The following is a 16,269-nucleotide window of genomic DNA, read 5'->3' as shown; positions in this document are numbered from 1 at the left end:
TCCAGATTTCCAGAAGACCTTGTATCCTCAGTGGGTATCAGAGCATCCTCCATGTACTGTTTACATAGTGCCTCACACAGTCCCCTAAATCTAGGCACGGGGGCTCAGATCCAAGAAGATGGGGCAGGGCTCCTCTTGGATATAAAAGAATCTTTGGGACTGCCAGGATTGACATCTTTCTGGGCCCTTTCAGGCTTCACTGTAGTGAACGCGCAGTGAGCGCTGGATGTCTTGAAGGGTCTTGCATAGCCCTGTCCAGCCAAGGGCATGTGATCTGTAGTTTCCATTTCAACATTTGCCAAACCAAAGAGAGTGCCCCCTAAAAATACTCCAGTCATCACTGTGTTCCTATACTAGAAATACTGTCTTATTAAAAATTAAAATAATGCAGATATGATTAGAATACCAAAAAAAAAAAAACTAAACCCGTTGCCATCGAGTCGATTCCGACTCATAGCGACCCTATAGGTCAGAGTAGAACTGCCCCATAGAGTTTCCAAGGAGCGCCTGGTGGATTCGAACCGCTGACCTTTTGGTTAGCAGCCGTAGTATTTAACCAGTAAGCCACCAGGGTTTCCATGATTAGAATAGGAAGGTGAAAGTCACCCTTTCTCCTGCCTGTCCCACTCTCACATCACGCCTGTCTCTAACAACAGGTGTGTCTCCTTCCAGTCCTTTTCTTCTGTGTACACGTGTGTGCACACACCGTCTGGTACACAGATGGGCTTCTCCTCTGTTCCCATAGTGTTCTCCTTTTTCAGTGCATCAGGTTCCCGCCAACGCACTTTCCCCTCTCATGAGTCAGGAGCGTCCTCATCTCCCACTTCATTATGGAGCAGAGAAGCAATGGAGTGTGGCAGCTTTCTGCCATTTTAGCATTAATTTGAAAGGCATGAAGCTTTTCTTGTTTTGGGCCCTCTGCTCTTGCCTGAACGTTTCATGGAGGAGCAGCTAGGTGCGGCCTTCCATGCCTCAGGCTGTGGTCTGACTTCTTTGTTACTGGCCCCTTTTTTCTGGGGGTGTGAATAGTGAGGGGTGAGAGAGGGAAAAAAGAAAGGCGTCAGCATTGTTCACGGAGAGCTTCACTAGGCCCCAGAGAAGCCACATTTCCTGCTCCTGGCCAGCTGTCTCTGCCTGGCTCACTGCTGGTGTGTGCTGCACCTGTGTTGTCACTTCCGTTGAAGGAGATATTGGTGAAGCTTGTGCTTCGTTGAGCATTGAAGAAAAGGAACTTAGTGCTTTCCAGGTGCTGAGTGTTTAAAACAGTTCCCTGGGTCTCCCTGGACACAGATTGTCCCAGAAGGAGGGTATCACGTCTTAACCAGGTGGTGCAGCCTTGGCAGGAGGCCAGTGTTGCCCATAATCAGCCTGACCTTTTAGGGTCTAGTGTTTTCAGATTTGCTTTGTATCAGAGACAGGTTTTCACATCACGATGGGTCGTGAATTGGAGGACACTGTGGCTCTGAGGTCTATTGCCTTTTTTTTTTCTTCTTCTTCTTTCAAATTAAGATTTATTAGTTTGATTATAAATATAACATGGCCACGTTACAGGTAATTTTGAAACTAGAGAAAAGAAACAACCCATAGTCTTGCGATTCTAATATTAACACAGTTCTCACTTTGTTGTATATATACATATATGTTGTTGTTGTTGATGTTGTTAGGTGCAGTCGAGTCGGTTTCGACTCATAGTGACCCTGTGCACAACGGGAGAAAACACTGCCCGGTCCTGTGCTGTCCTCACAATTGTTACTTTGCTTGAGCCCACTATTGCAGCCACTGTGTCAATCCATCTCATTCAGGGTCTTCCCCTTTTTCTCTGACCCTCTACTTTACCAAGCATGATGTCCTTCTCTAGGACTGATCCCTCCTGATAACATGTCCAAAGTATGTGAGTCATAGTCTCGCCATCCTTGCTTCTGAGGAGCACACTGGTTGTACTTCTTCCAAGACAGATTTGTTCCTTCTTTTGGCAGTAGCGTATTCAGTATTCTTCACCACCACTGCAATTCAAAGGCGTCAGTACTTCTTCAGGCTTCCTTATTCACGTCCAGCTTTCGCATGCATAAGAGGCGATTGAAAACACCGTGGCTTGGATCAGGTGCACCTTAGTCCTCAAGGTGATGTCTTTGCTTTTCGACACTTTAAAGAGGACTTTTGCAGCAGATTTTCCCAATGCAGTGCATCTTTTGATTTCTTGACTGTTGCTTCCATGGATGTTGATTGTGGATCCAATTAAAATGAAATCCTTGACAACCTCAATCTTTTCTCCATCTATCATGATCTTGCTTGTTTATTGGTCCAGTCGAGATGATTTTTTTGTGTGTGTGTGTCGAGGTGTAATCTGTACTGAAGGGTGTGGTCTTCGATCTTCATCTGTAAGTGCTTTGAGTCCTCTTCATTTTCAGCAAGCAAGGTTGCGTCATGTGTATATTGCGGGTTGTTAATGAGTCTTTCTCCAATCCGGATGCCCCATTCTTCTTCATATAGTCCAGCTTCTCAGATTATTTGCTCAGCATACAGATTGAATAGGTATGGTGAAAGGATATAACCCTGATGCACACCTGCCTAACTTTAAACCATGCAGTATTCCCTTGTTCTGTCTGAACAGCTGCTGCTTGATCTCTGTACAGGTTCCTCACCAGTGCGATGGAATGTTCTAGAATTCACATTCTTCACAATGTTATCCATAATTTGTTATGATCCACATAGTTGAATACCTTTGCATAGTCAATAAAACACAGGTAAACATCCTTCTGGTATTCTCTGCTTTCAGCCAGGATCCATCTGACATCAGCAGTGAAACCCCTGGTTCCACATCCTCTTCTAAATCCAGCCTGAATTTCTGGCAGTTCCCTGTTAAGACACTGCTGCAGCCACCTTTGAATGATTCTCAGCAAAATTTTGCTTGTGTGTGATATTAATGATATTGTTCGATAATTTCCGCATTCAGTTGGATCACCTTTCTTGAGAATGGCGTAAATATAGATCTCTTCTGGTCGGTTGTCCAGGTAGCTGTCTTCCAAATTTCCTGGCATAGATGAGTGAGTGCTTTCAGCACCCCCACAGTGTGACAAACCGACAGACAGCGGGGGTCCACATGTATAGTCGCCATTTATCTTGGTGAAAAAGGTGTTTGCAATGAAGTTGTTGGTCTTGCAAAATTCAGTGATGGTGATCTCCGGCATCATTTCTATCACCAAGGCCATATTTTCCAACTGCCAATCTTTCTTGTTTGTTTCCAACTTTCAAATTCCAATCACCAGTAATTATCAGTGCATCCTGACTGCATGTTCAGTCAATTTCAGATTGCAGAAGTTGATAAAGATCTTCAGTTTCTTCATCTTTGGCCTTAGTGGTTGGTGTGTAAATTTGAAAAATAGTCATATTAACTGGTCTTCCTTATAGGTGCATGGATATTATCCTATCACTGATAGCGTTGTACTTCAGGATAGCTCTTGAAATGTTCTTTTTGATGATGAATGCAGTGCCATTCCTCTTACAAGTTGTCGTTCCCAGCATAGTAGACCATATGATTGCTGATTCAATACGACCAATATCAGTCCATTTCAGCTCACTGATGTCTAAGATACCAGTCTTTATGTGTTCCATTTCATTTTTGATGATTTCCAATTTTCCTAAATTCATACTTCGTACATTCCAGGTTCCCATTATTAATGGATGTTTGCAACTGTTTCTTCTCATTTTGAGTTGTGCCACCTCAGCAAATGAAGGTCCCAAAAGCTTAACTCTATCCATGTCGTTAAGGTCATCTGTGCTGTGAGGAGGCAACTCTTCCCCAATCGTATTTTGAGTGCCTTCCAACCTGAGGGGCTCATCTTCTGGCACTATATCCGACAGTGTTCTGCTGCTATTCATAAGGTTTTCACTGGTTAATTCTTTTCAAAAGTAGACTGCTGGATCCTTCTTTCTAGCCTGTCTTAGTCTGGAAGCTTAGCTGAAACCTGTCCACTATGGGTGACCCTGTTGGTATCTGAATACTGGTGTTATAGCTTCCAGCATCACAGCAACACACAAACGCCCACAGTTCAACAAACTGGCAGACAGGTAGGGGACATGCATGCATGCGCGTGCACGCACGCAGACAGACAGACAGACAGACAGACATATACACACACACACTCCTGGTGGTGCAGTCGGTAAGAGATTGGCTGCTAACCAAAAGGTCAGCAGTTTGAATCCACCTGCCGCTCCTTGGAAACCCTGTGGGGCAGTTCTACTTTGTCCCATAAGGTCGTTATGAGTTGGAATCGACTCAATGGCAGTGGGTATATATGTATGTGTATATGTGTATGTATATATATATTTTTAAGATGATTAGCTTTCTTCTGGTGTTTCCTATACCGCTTTTCTTGGGGAAAAAAATTTTTTTAATAGCACATTTCCACACAGCACTTTATTGATCTTAGTCATCTGTATAACACTGCATTGAAGAATAAATGTCTATAAAACAGGAAAAAGAAAACAAACCACACATTAAATATTGGCTCATAAGGGAGAGGTCTTTAACTACTCAAGCGTCGTAAGTGGCTGCAACTGGGGATTGTTTTTATCCCATGGTCCTTTGCTGATGCATAACTTAGAGGCGAGTGGCCCACCTACATCCTATTGGACCATCATAGCCCTGGTGCAGTGAATGGGACCCTGAAACGTGAGTCCTGGGTCTGCCCCTCACTAGCTGCATGGCTGTGTGGTTTTGGACAATTGCCTGAACATTTCCAAACCCCGGGTTCCTCATCTATAAATGGGAACTTAAAATAAAACCTCCCTCACAGGGGTTTTGGTGAACAAATGCTTCATAAACTGTGACTCACTCCCCAAATACAAGATCATTATCCTCACTGCCTGAGTTGTGACCTTGCTTGCTGGTCTTCTTTGTCCCTAGCGGATGACCATCAGGCTCTTATCTGGGACATCCAGCAAATGCCGCGGGCCATCGAGGACCCTATCCTGGCCTACACAGCTGAAGGAGAGATTAACAACGTGCAGTGGGCATCAACACAGCCTGACTGGATTGCCATCTGCTACAACAACTGCCTGGAGATCCTCAGAGTGTAGTGCTGGTGGCACCAGGCCCATGAGGCAGGGGCTCGTGTGTTTCCCACCTCTGTTCCACCCCCAAAGTAAGAAGAAAATGTTTCCAGTGGCCAGTATGTCTTTCGTAGCTTTGCACCCACTGTTACCAGAAGCTGTTCTAGGAGTTCCTGGCCAGTCACCCCATCACTCTCTGGGCTGGACTCAGTGCTGTGTGGAACCTCCTCAGCCCCAAGGCTGAGTTTTAAGATATCTTTCCTTTCCTCTTCTCCTTTGGTTTCTCAATTAAAAATCTGTGTGTTTGTTTGTCAGCTGTTGTGTTCACGAGCATCAGAGGCACTGGCTATGTTTGTCTTCATCTGCCCTATATGTCACTGTCTGTCTGCTGCCCAAGGCAGCAACCCATGTCCTGTCCTTGTCCTCATCCATGTCAGCACTTAAAGTGGGAACAAATACCAAGTATGAAGTTGTCTTTCCTCCTGCTATCAGTGTCTTTAACAAATTTCAACTTTGTATATTTTTTATCTACCAAGCTAATTTTTTTATGAAAAGAGTTTTACTCTCCCTGGTTTCTTCCTTTGTTTCATATTTCTCCCTACTGGCACCCTCTTCTCTTCCCTTGGTGCCTGGAGCTGGCACTGGGCCCTGACCCCATGAGCAGTTTGCCTTCTTGAATCACTGCCTGAGTGGTTTGTACCTGACTGGGAGTCCCAAACCGCCTTGGTGCTCTGAAGTCGGCCTACTCCTCACAACTTTTCTCATCCTGGCTCTTCTCAAGGGCATTCTGGGCTCCAAAATAGATGTAGGGATGCCTTCTGTTACACCCTGAAATACCTCTGTCCAACCCCTTGGGAGCGTGTTAGAGCTGAGGTAGACCAGCTGCTTGGAGTTCGTCTTTAGAGAGGAATAGCTTCAGGAAAGCTGGGCTTGGAGCATGCTTTCAGTATGTAGTTTCACAGTTTGTTTTTCACTCAAACCGTAAGCCCTAGGCCATTCCATTTCCTCTTCTGAATGATTGGCAAAAACGATCTATAAGCTGAAGTTAGCCCTTTCCCTTAGTTTCATTTACTGTGACTTGATTTGTGGAATACAGGCCACTCTATGGACAGAGTGCTCTGAGGTGAGAGTCCTGCTTGAGAGGAACAGTCTGTACTTTTAACTTTGAACAAGATCCCCATTATAGAGTGTGGGAGACTCAGCTCTTGTAAGGAGTGGGCTCATCAGCTGTGATGATCCCAGACCACCAGGTGAATAGGTAGCTAGAAAAGAATCTTAGGCCGGGGGGTCAGTCAGTTAAGGGCTCCGCCTACACCGTCAACCCCCTCCCCCCACCCACCATTTAGGTTCTGAGCAGTATCGGCCTTCTAGGCTGCAATTGTCTGTGTTGATGTATAGGCCGCAGGTGTCTGTTTCCGTTATGTGAATGAGTTGCTTGGAGGAGGCTTGTGTGTGATTCTCCTGTTGGGTCAGTCCTTGGGGCAGCCTGGGAAGCACTGTGGGGTGGTGGGGAGGGGTGGTAGTTTTCTTGGCTCTGCCAAGTTCTTAGAGGTGTCTGAGACCCTCTAAGCTGCTTATCCGAGCTAAGGAGAGTAGCAGGCACTAAAGCTGATGGTTTTGTCCACTTAGGCTCTCAGCAGCTCTTGAGAAACAAAACACTTCACCTCATTCTTCTGGGCCCTTAGACTGTTTTGGTTGACTCTTCCTTTTCAGAAGCAGATGTATTTGTATCTTAAACGTCATAGCTCTTTGCTTTACCACACGGGGGCTTGTTCTAAAGAAATAGGCTCTTTTTTTCAGTCAGGGTGCTTTTCCTTCTACCTTTTAACTTTCTTGTTCTGATGTTGGGATTCTGATGTTGGGACCATCCTCCTTGACCTCTGGACTTACGCAGGGTCATTTGGAGACGTAAAGCGAGCAATTCTTTGTCAGCACCCTCCTCTGCTTCTAGTTGTTTTTGATCGTTGTTACAGGGTCCATTCGAAAGGGTAGCAAGTCTCACTTGATAGTTGCTTGCTCTCGGGGGCTGTGCGTTCCTTCCTGTGGAAAAGGGTCTGACATGGTGGGCAGAGCAGTGGAAGGGTCTGGTCCTGCCAAGGCAGCACTTGACTCTGCCAAGTTCTGAGTTGAGGTTCCTGTCCTGATCTGCACTTAAACCTGGTCTGAATGGTGAGATTTGTCAACTGGAACCCAAAAACAACCTGGGGGGAAAGAAGTAGTCAATAATAGTAATTAGAATATATTTGATAAGGTAGCTATTTACCCTGAAAACCGGCAAGTTTTTTTTCCTTGCCCTGTGGCCTCCCAGCCCTGTCATCCTTGCAGCCTGGTCCTCCTTCTGCCATCCCACCTGGGGCCTCCCTAAGCAGACACAGATACTCCCATTTGCTGGTATTTGGAAGCCCTACCCCCTTACTCTCCATCTGCTCCACAGACCAGGTGGCTTCATGACTGAGGATGTGATTTCTGTGGTTTCAGGATTTAGGAAGCCTCTTAGTCAGCCATGCTCCAAGAAGCACAGATCTATTGCAGTTTTCAAAGCAGGTTTTTCTCTTGTCAAATTGACAGAATGAACGGGAGGCTCTGGATCCTCGGTGTGAGGAGAACAGCTGTTAGGACTTTGCGAGGAACACCCACAGTGACACCTCTGGGCTCTGGCTCAGCTGGTGGTGGCCCTTTGACCTACTCTTGGTCTAGAGCTACCTTTCTGTTTTCTTGGTCTGCTCTGAGGAGAAGTGGAGGTACTGAGTAAATGAGGCCTCAGGTCTCTGCTGTCAGAGAGCTGGTGAGTGGGAATGAGTCATTCAGGGGCCCTGAGTCTCTACACTCAGGAGAGTTTAACCCTCTCCTTCCAGGGAGGAATTGCCCTCCAGTTAGGAATTGAAGAGGCAAGATACTTGATACCTAGGTGAGAATTTCTCATCAGAACCAGGGTTAGCTTCTGGAAAGCTGACTAAGATTTGGGAAGAACCAGAAAAAAAGAGAGAATCCTACAAGATTTTGGTGGTAGTTATGGCCTGATTTTTAGGAGGAGATTTTAAGATGTAGGAGAAGATCAGTGGTGTTTCTTTAGCTCAAAGGAGGACTATTAGAGGGCAGTAAAGGTCTGAGGCAAGGAAGCATTCAGACTTGCCATTGCCTAGCTGTGAAGCAAGACTGCCGTCAGCCTGGACCAGCCTTCTTGGACCGTTAACTGGGCATCCATGATGCTAGGTAACTAGGGATTGGACAACAGCTGGGGGCAGAGGGATCCCCTTCCTGCAGCAGTGTAGCTGTAGGTGATGTTTGGTAAAATTCTGTAGGCTTTTGGAGTCCCATGGCCATCCCAGACGATGGCCCTTCTTGGTTGTAGGTTTATATTGAAGCGGTAGAGGTTGTAAATGGCCGTGCTGACTTTCTCCTTCTCCTTTTTCTCTTCTCTTCTTTTCCGCTTAGCTTCTTGCTCCCTTTGTAATGTAGAACTCTCTCCCCACTGTAACCTGGGGCTTGAGTCCCTAGGTTGTAAAGACATGTAGGAGCTGCAGCGTTCACCAAACATGGGAGGACCAACCCAGTGTCACCCCTCTACCTTCCTCAGTCTGAGAATATGGAAGCCTGGGGTAGGGGAGGCCATTGAAGTCGAGGTCTTGAAGCAGACTTTGCGCTGTCTCTGCACTCCAGGTTTAGGAAGGAGGGCTGTGCTTGGCACTTAAATTGAGTTTTCCCTGGGAGAAAACCTGAGCAGAGCAAAGTCATCGTGAACCCTGGCCAGGCTCCCAGAGAGCTATCTTCTCTACTGGCTGGGCCAGCTGCTGAGAGTATCTTACGTCACAGAGCCTTACCCACCTCTCCCACCTGCACCCCCTTTTCCTCCCCCAGTTGTCATTGCTGCTAATGGTAAAAGTCAAATGTGTGGCCACACGGGATGGGCCAGGTCCTCTCAGGCTACTTTCTGGATGCTGTTTTTAAAATATGGTAACATGCAGGTGCCTTTCCAGAGAGGCTTGGACTGGTGTCTCAAACCAGAAACAAATAAGAACTCAAGAAGAAAGATGTTGGCAGTCTGTATAACAGCTGGAACATGCACCCTCCTTGGGACAACCTGGTGAATATATGAACTTGCGATAGCTACTATTTAAAAGAAATGCCCTCACCTTGGGTTGCTCATGGTGTACAGTGTGATATGAAACTTGCTGAGCTTGACGCTCTGAATTGCTTTCATCAAGTATGAATCGTTTGCTTTGGGTCTTGTCTTTTATGACCTGCTCTGTCATGACTTTCCCTCCCCATTCTCCTGAGTGTGACTTTGTAGCATGATTGTATAAACCCCTGTGTAGAAAATGGACATTTCTTGTTCTCTGAAATGTTAAGCTCCAGCCAATCAAATTCTGTCCCTTTTAATCTGGTGTGTCTGAACTTACTTTCTTGTTAAATATTTAAACTTTCATGCTCTTACTATAGGTTTTATGGCACCCTATGTTCAGGTGGAAAGGGAGCTGCCCCTTGCACAACTATACTGTAACCGTTTTTCTTTTTTAAATATTATTTTCGCAGGACTGATTGTACACAGACAGGGCTTGTAATAAAATTTGAATGCTGTGCTGTGAAACCACGATGGGAGTCTCCATTGAAGGCTACTTCAGAGGCACCTGAAAGTGGAGTGTTGTTAGGTCTATGACTTGATTTCTTGCTTCCCGAGAACGTGAAACCTAATTTTCACCCTTTCATTCTGTTTCAGCCTCCTGTATAAGAAGTACCGTATTTTCTGCCCGTCATACTTTGTAATAAAACTTGAACATTATAAATTGACTGAATTTCTTCTTGTGATGAATTCAGTTCTTCCCATTCTGCCACTGTGGTCACATACCAGAGTCAGAAACTCTTTGTTCATCACTGGCTGGATTGATTAGGCACTCCCCTTGCCCTTCACAGTCATCTGACAGCCTGATTCATTGCTTCTCCTCTCCTGTTGGAGCATTCACTTGTTATTCGGTTAACCCAGAGCACCTGCTCTGTCCCAGGGGCCATGGTTGCTCGTAGTCTAGCAGAGGAGACATTCACACAAATGCTGGCAGTGCGTGCAATAGTAGGGGCATGTTCAGACATGGCAGTGGCCCTGAAGAAAGGGCGATCACCTCTACCTGGGTGGCTCCCAAGAGGGCCAGGGAATGCTTCATAAGATGAAGGATGCTTTAGGTGGGTTTTGAAGGCTGAGTAGGAGTTCCCTGGAATAGGGAGTGGCATTTAAGGCAGAGAGAATATCCATGTACAGACTTATAGAAGCAAGAACAACATGGTGGTATGTTTTGTGGAGGAGTGGTGGGAAATACGCCTAGGGAAGTAAACTGGAGCCAGATCAGGGAGGGTCTAAGACAGGAGAATTTACATAGAGGGAAATCATGATCAGTATCGAAAGATAGGCAGTGAAGAAAGTGCTTCTGAAAGGGGTTAAGACAGGAATCAATTTACCTATTATGATAGTCAAGGTGAGAGAAGATAAAAGCTTAAATCAAGGCAAGAGCAGCAGGGATGGAGAAGACAGGGCAAAATGGAAGAGATTTAAGTAAGAGAGAGAATAATCAAGATTTGATAATCTCTTGACTGTGAAGGGTGATAAAAAAATGATAACTCCCAGATCTTTGGGTTTGGATACTGGGCCGCTATCTTACTAGAAGTTTCCAAGTCTAAGCCAGTTCCCTAAACCTATGCCTGAAATGGTAGGGTGGGGAAGGAGTCCCTATCCCTGCTGCTATTCAAATGCTGTGGGTCCTAAATGGAATACTGCCACCATTTATGTTTATTCTTATGCTTTGCTCTTGTTGAGCCATTTTAAGAAAAGGAAGGCAAATTGTGATTGGTTCGGTTAGCCAGTATTTAGCAAGTGCCTACCATTGTGTCAGGGGGCCGTGGAGCTGGCGGTGGCACAGGGGCTGTGAAGAGAAGCGAGAACTTTATGAGAGTTTAAACTTCAGGTGGCAAAATAAGCACCTGATACCTTTGTTGGGACAGTGGTGTATGGTCTGACCACTTGTATTCTATGAGAAATACATGACTCCTGCTCTCTGGTATGTAAGGGGAAAGCTGGGAGATTGGTACTGACTGCGTTCACCCAGAAGGCGAGATTATGCTGCAGTAACAAATGAGCCCCCAAATCTGAGAGGACTCAACGTGATAAAAGTTCATTTGTTGCCTACACAAAGCCCTCTGGAAGTTGGTCAGCCCTCCTCCGTATTGTAGCTATTCCTTCCAGGACACGTGGCCTCCAAGGTTGCTTTGGAGAGGAGAGAGATATTTTTGAGGCTAGGCCTGGAAGTGGTTTACTCACTCTGCTCCTATCTGCCAAGCTTAGTCACGTAGTTCCAACCTAACTGCAAGGAAGGTCAAGAATTGTGGGCTTCCTGTGTGCCTGGGAAAAGGAAATAAATAGCAATGTTTCACCATACCACAAATTAACAGAGTATCTGGAATAATGAGTGTCATCCCATTCACTGAGGACTGTTAGTATGGACAACACATGGTTAAGCCTTATAAAATGATACCTTCAGTCAGTCTTTAGCCCCCAAGTCCTGTTGTTAGTTTTTAAGTGATTTTGATGATCCTGACAACCAGGCCTCTAGAGATGGTTGAAGCTCCTGTGAATTTATTTTGGGAAAGAAAATATTAGACTGAGAAGGTGAGAAGCTACCCCGCCATTCATCACAGATAAATAGCCACAAAACCAGCTGCAGAGTTAACAGGCAACAATATTTCTCCCAAGGATATACTGAGCTGTAAAGTGCCATAATAACCCCTTTCTCTGAGTGATGACTTTTTCCTTCACTCACTAAGAAACTTTGTTCTCTAAACTCATAGGCTCCAGAAAGTACTGTTCAAAATTACATCAGTAAGAATGAAACATTACACTCTCTTTAAAATTTTTTCATTTTATTGTTGAGAATACACACAGCAAAAACATACACCAACAGTTTCTACACATACAATTCTGTGACATTAATTACATTCTTTGAACTGTGCAACCATTCTCGCCCTCCTTTTCTGAGTTGTTCCTCCTGCATTAATATCAACTCACTGCCCACTAAGGTTCCTATCTAATCTTTCAAGTGAAGCATTACACTCTTGCTTGGAGGATCTCAAGCACAGTGACAAATGGAAGCAGCCTTGATTTCCAACCTAGGCAAAGAGCTTCCGGTAAAGGGTTCTGAAAACATTCCACATTTAACTTAGTATTTTCCGAGGAACCGAACCATGGGTCCACTTCACAAATCAGATAGTGACCCCTTTTTCATACAGGTCTGTATTCCTTTGAGCCTATCAAAACTCTATTTTATTTATATTTCCCCTAACCTCCATCCTTCTCCCAAATCCTATAGTATCTACTTTTCCCGTTGTTTGGGTGAGATACCCACTGCCCTCTGATGCGCAGTCCTCCTTGTCACAGTGAGTCAATAAGCCTGACTTTTTTGGACTACACGTTTGCCCCTGGTGAGTTCAGGCTGATTGGGGTAGGACAAACTCAAACCTTGTTTTGGCCTCTACATTTATTTGTGATTATAAATTCCATTAATTTGCTTCTTGCTTTTCAAAGTAGCATTTATTTTAAACTATATTTTTAAATTATAAGAAGTATATATGGATGACTAGTAAGCACATGATAAGTTGCTCAAGATCATCAGTCATTAGGGAAATACAAGCCAAAACCACAATGAGATACCGCTTCACACCTATTACAATGGCAACAGCTATAATCAAAAAGAAATAACGTGTTGGTGAGGATGTGGAGAAATTGGACTCCTCACACACCGCAGGTGGGGATTTAAAATGATGCAGCCACTTTGGAAAACTATCAGTTCCTCAAAGGTTTAAACACAGAGTTACCATAAAAACAAAACCCAAACCTGTTGCCTTCGAGTCAATTCCAACTTATAGTGACCCTACAGGACAGAATGGAACTCCCCCACGGGGTTTCCAAGGAGCGGCTGGTGAATTCAAACTTTCGACCTTTTTGTTAGCAGCCAAGCTCTTAACCACTGTGCCACCAGGACTCCAGAGTTACCATATGGCCCAGCAATTTTGCTCCTAGGAATATACCCGAGAGAAATGGAAATGCATGTGCATACAAAAGTTTGTATTTGAATGTTTATAGGAGCATTATTGGTAATTGCCAAAAAGAAGTTAGTATCATGACTGGGACAGACAAACATTTTGATAGAAAAAGGTAAGTGCTAGTGTACAGACATACAGGAAGGGCTATGTGAGCACAGAATAGAGCCTATGAGCCCAATCGGAGAACTTGATGTTTCCCTCTGATGGGAAATGATGCCTGAGCTGAATCTTGTAGGAAAAACAAATTAGCCAGGTGATGTAAGGTGGAAAAGAGACTAGCAAAGATACAGGTTTGACATCAGTATAGGAATTGGGAGAAGTACTAGGGGGAATCAGGTGTTTCTAATCTGCAAAGTACAGGAGAGGAGTGCTGGACTCATCACTAAGTAAAAAAAAAAAAAAAAAACTAGTGCCATCGTGTCGTTTTAAGTAGCCTGGATAAAAGAAGGGAAAAATTAATAATAAATATTTCAAAAGTGAACTACTAGTTAGAACTAAACATTCAAAGGACTCAGAATGCTTCACCAAGGAGGTGACAGTTGAATTGGGTCTTGAAGCATGGTAAAAATTTCAGCAGGGAGAACAGCTTAAAGGCAAAGAGATGATAGAGAACACATACTCAGAGTATAGTGTGTAGCTTCTTCCAAATGGAGTATAGTGTTCAGACATGAGACTGGAAAAGGAGTAGGTCAAGATTACAGAAGTGCTTATATAAGCACTTGTATTTTGCATCCATTGTCCCATTTAATCCTTGCAAGGCCATTCTACAGGGAAGGAAACTGAACCATAGGAAAGTGAAGGAACTTGCCCAAGGTTACACTTGTAAGTAGGCCAACCCCGGTTTGAGCCCAACAGTCTAACTCCAGAGGCCATGAGTTCAAGCTTCACACTGTCCTGCTTCCCCACCTAACACAGCAAGTAGTTTGGATTTAATTTCATCAGCATGGGGAGCCACCGGGAAGTTTTTCAGCAGCTGCCACTTTATTTCTTCTCCATCTTCTCTTGCTGATGACCTCATTTTCTCTTTGGGGAGAGCAGAGGAAAATGGAGAGGGAAATTTAGTTGGCTACAGAATGCTCTTCTGATTCTGAGGTGGGGCCAAGATGGTGGAGTACTCAGATACTTCTTGTGGTCCCTCTTACAACAAAGACCCCAAAAAACAAGTGAATTGATTATATATGACAATCTAGGAGCCCTGAACATCAAAGACAAAGTCAAGGAGTCAGACTGAGCAGCAGGGGGAGGGAGAGACAGTAGAGAAGCAGTGAGGATTTGCCAGACCTGACCTGGCCGGCATGCGCAGGCTGAGGCAAGCAGTAGTGCTAGGGACGTGTTTTCCACACTGGGAGAAACCAGCAGCAGAGTCTGCACAACCCTGCAGAACCAGGGGAAAGCAGTGCTAGATCTGTGAAAGTTAAGTGCAAGTATCTAACCTACTAGGCGGGATCAAAAAAAAATGTTCCCCCTCTGGGAAGTACCTCTCTCCCATTTACCCACCTCCTTCCCACCTGCTGTGGTCCTGGTCCAGCTTCAGTGATTGCCGCACCCTTTGGGCTGGAAGCGGGACCCCCTTGCATGCCTGAGCCATTCTCCCAGTTTTGGAGAGGGAACAAATTAACATACAAGTAACAAACAGGAAAAAATAATTTACCAGCTCCCCTAAACTGGGACTTCAGGGTAGGCACAACCCTTTTGCCTAGGCACAGGCACAAGGGGCCTACAGACTTTCGACCCTGCCTAAACCTGTGTGGGTCCATTTCAACAGCGTAGGCCCTCATCGGCATAGTACAACAGGGAATATACCTGAAGCCTATTTTCAACTGCAATAGCTAAGGTGGAGTGGCAGATCTGTGACATTTGACACTGACCTACACATTATGCAGGGTCCTCACCTACCCACATCAAGAGCTTGAGGACTGGTGGCTCCACCTACTCCACCTAGCCACCCTGGACAGGGATCCAAGAATAGGTGATGCCTCCCAGTCCTTACAGCCAACAGCACTGGGTGCCCAAAGTCCGGCTGCAAAACCCATCTACCTATGCATTCTTGGGGACAGGCTGCCTTCCACCCAGGCACTCAGGGGCAGCCATCAGCCCCCTACCTTGCTCAGCACATAATCCTCTACAGCAGCCAGATACCTATGCCTGCCCCAATCACTGCTACATAGCCCTGCCTGTCTAGGACTGTAGGTGAGAGCCTGCACCATACATTCGGTGACCAGCGACTTGGGTGCCTGAGCTGAATCCACACAAGAAAAGTAAGTGGACTCCTGAGCTCACATACCTAGTAGTAGCTCTAACCACCTGGTGACAGGACATGAGAGCTTCAAAGATGCCAATAATCAAAGTAGCTCACATGACCAGCCTATTCGGGCATATCAAAACAAAACAAGAAGCTAGGACACAGTAAGCAAACATAAAATAAATAAATATAATAACTTATTGATGGCTCAGAGACAGTCAATATCAAATCACATAAAGAGGCAGACCATGATGGATTCAGCAGGCAACCAAAAGAAAGAACTAAGAGACCTCCTGGAGGAAGATAAGATCTTGGAGGTAAAATTCCAAAGATTAATATACAGAGCTCTTCAAGAGATCAGGAAGGAGATCAGGCAAAACGCTGACCAAGCCAAGGAACACACAGACAAAGCAACAGAGGAACTTAACAAGGTTATACAAGAGCATAATGACAAGTTTAACAGGCTGCAAGAATCCATAGAGAGACAGCAAAAGATTAACAACAAAATTGCAGAATTAGACAACTCAATAGAAAGTCATAGGAGCAGAATTGAGGCAATGGAAGTCAGAATTAGTGAGACTGAAGATAAAGCACTTGACACCAATCTATATGACAAAAAATCAGGTTAAAGAATTAAAAAAAATGAAGAAACCCTAAGAATTATGTGGGACTCTATCAAGAGGAATGACTTACGAGTGATTGGAGTACCAGAACAGGTGGGGATAACGGAAAATAGAATTGTTGAAGATTTGTTGGCAGAAAACTTCTCTGATACTGTGAAAGATGAGCCAGTATTTATCCAAGAAGCTCATTGAACCCCACATGGAGTAGATCCCAAAAGAAAGTCAAGAAGACATATTAAAACTAAACTTGCCAAAACCAAAGGTAAAGAG

General features: G+C 44.8%; 1 protein-coding gene across 3 annotated transcripts in view; it reads left to right on the top strand.

Annotated features, from left to right (window-relative positions):
- The window catches only part of DCAF7 (DDB1 and CUL4 associated factor 7), a 29,487-nt gene extending 19,642 nt beyond the window's left edge, over window positions 1–9,845 (top strand). Inside the window, exons 7-8 of one of the 3 annotated variants that reach the window (XR_010318326.1) lie at window positions 4,907–5,144; window positions 9,770–9,845. Coding sequence is in view for 1 of the 3 variants with exons in the window: in XM_003414322.4 (XP_003414370.1) it covers window positions 4,907–5,079 (173 nt within the window). In the remaining 2 variants the exon portion in view is untranslated. Of the gene's footprint in view, window positions 1–4,906 lie in introns of all 3 variants that reach the window. The other 2 variants (XR_010318325.1, XM_003414322.4) reach the window with 2 other exon arrangements.
- Window positions 9,846–16,269: the final 6,424 nt, after the last annotated feature.

The sequence above is a fragment of the Loxodonta africana genome, chromosome 18 (assembly GCF_030014295.1).
Source record: "Loxodonta africana isolate mLoxAfr1 chromosome 18, mLoxAfr1.hap2, whole genome shotgun sequence".
Lineage (NCBI taxonomy): Eukaryota > Metazoa > Chordata > Mammalia > Proboscidea > Elephantidae > Loxodonta > Loxodonta africana.
This window is presented reverse-complemented; position numbering and strand designations above follow the sequence as displayed.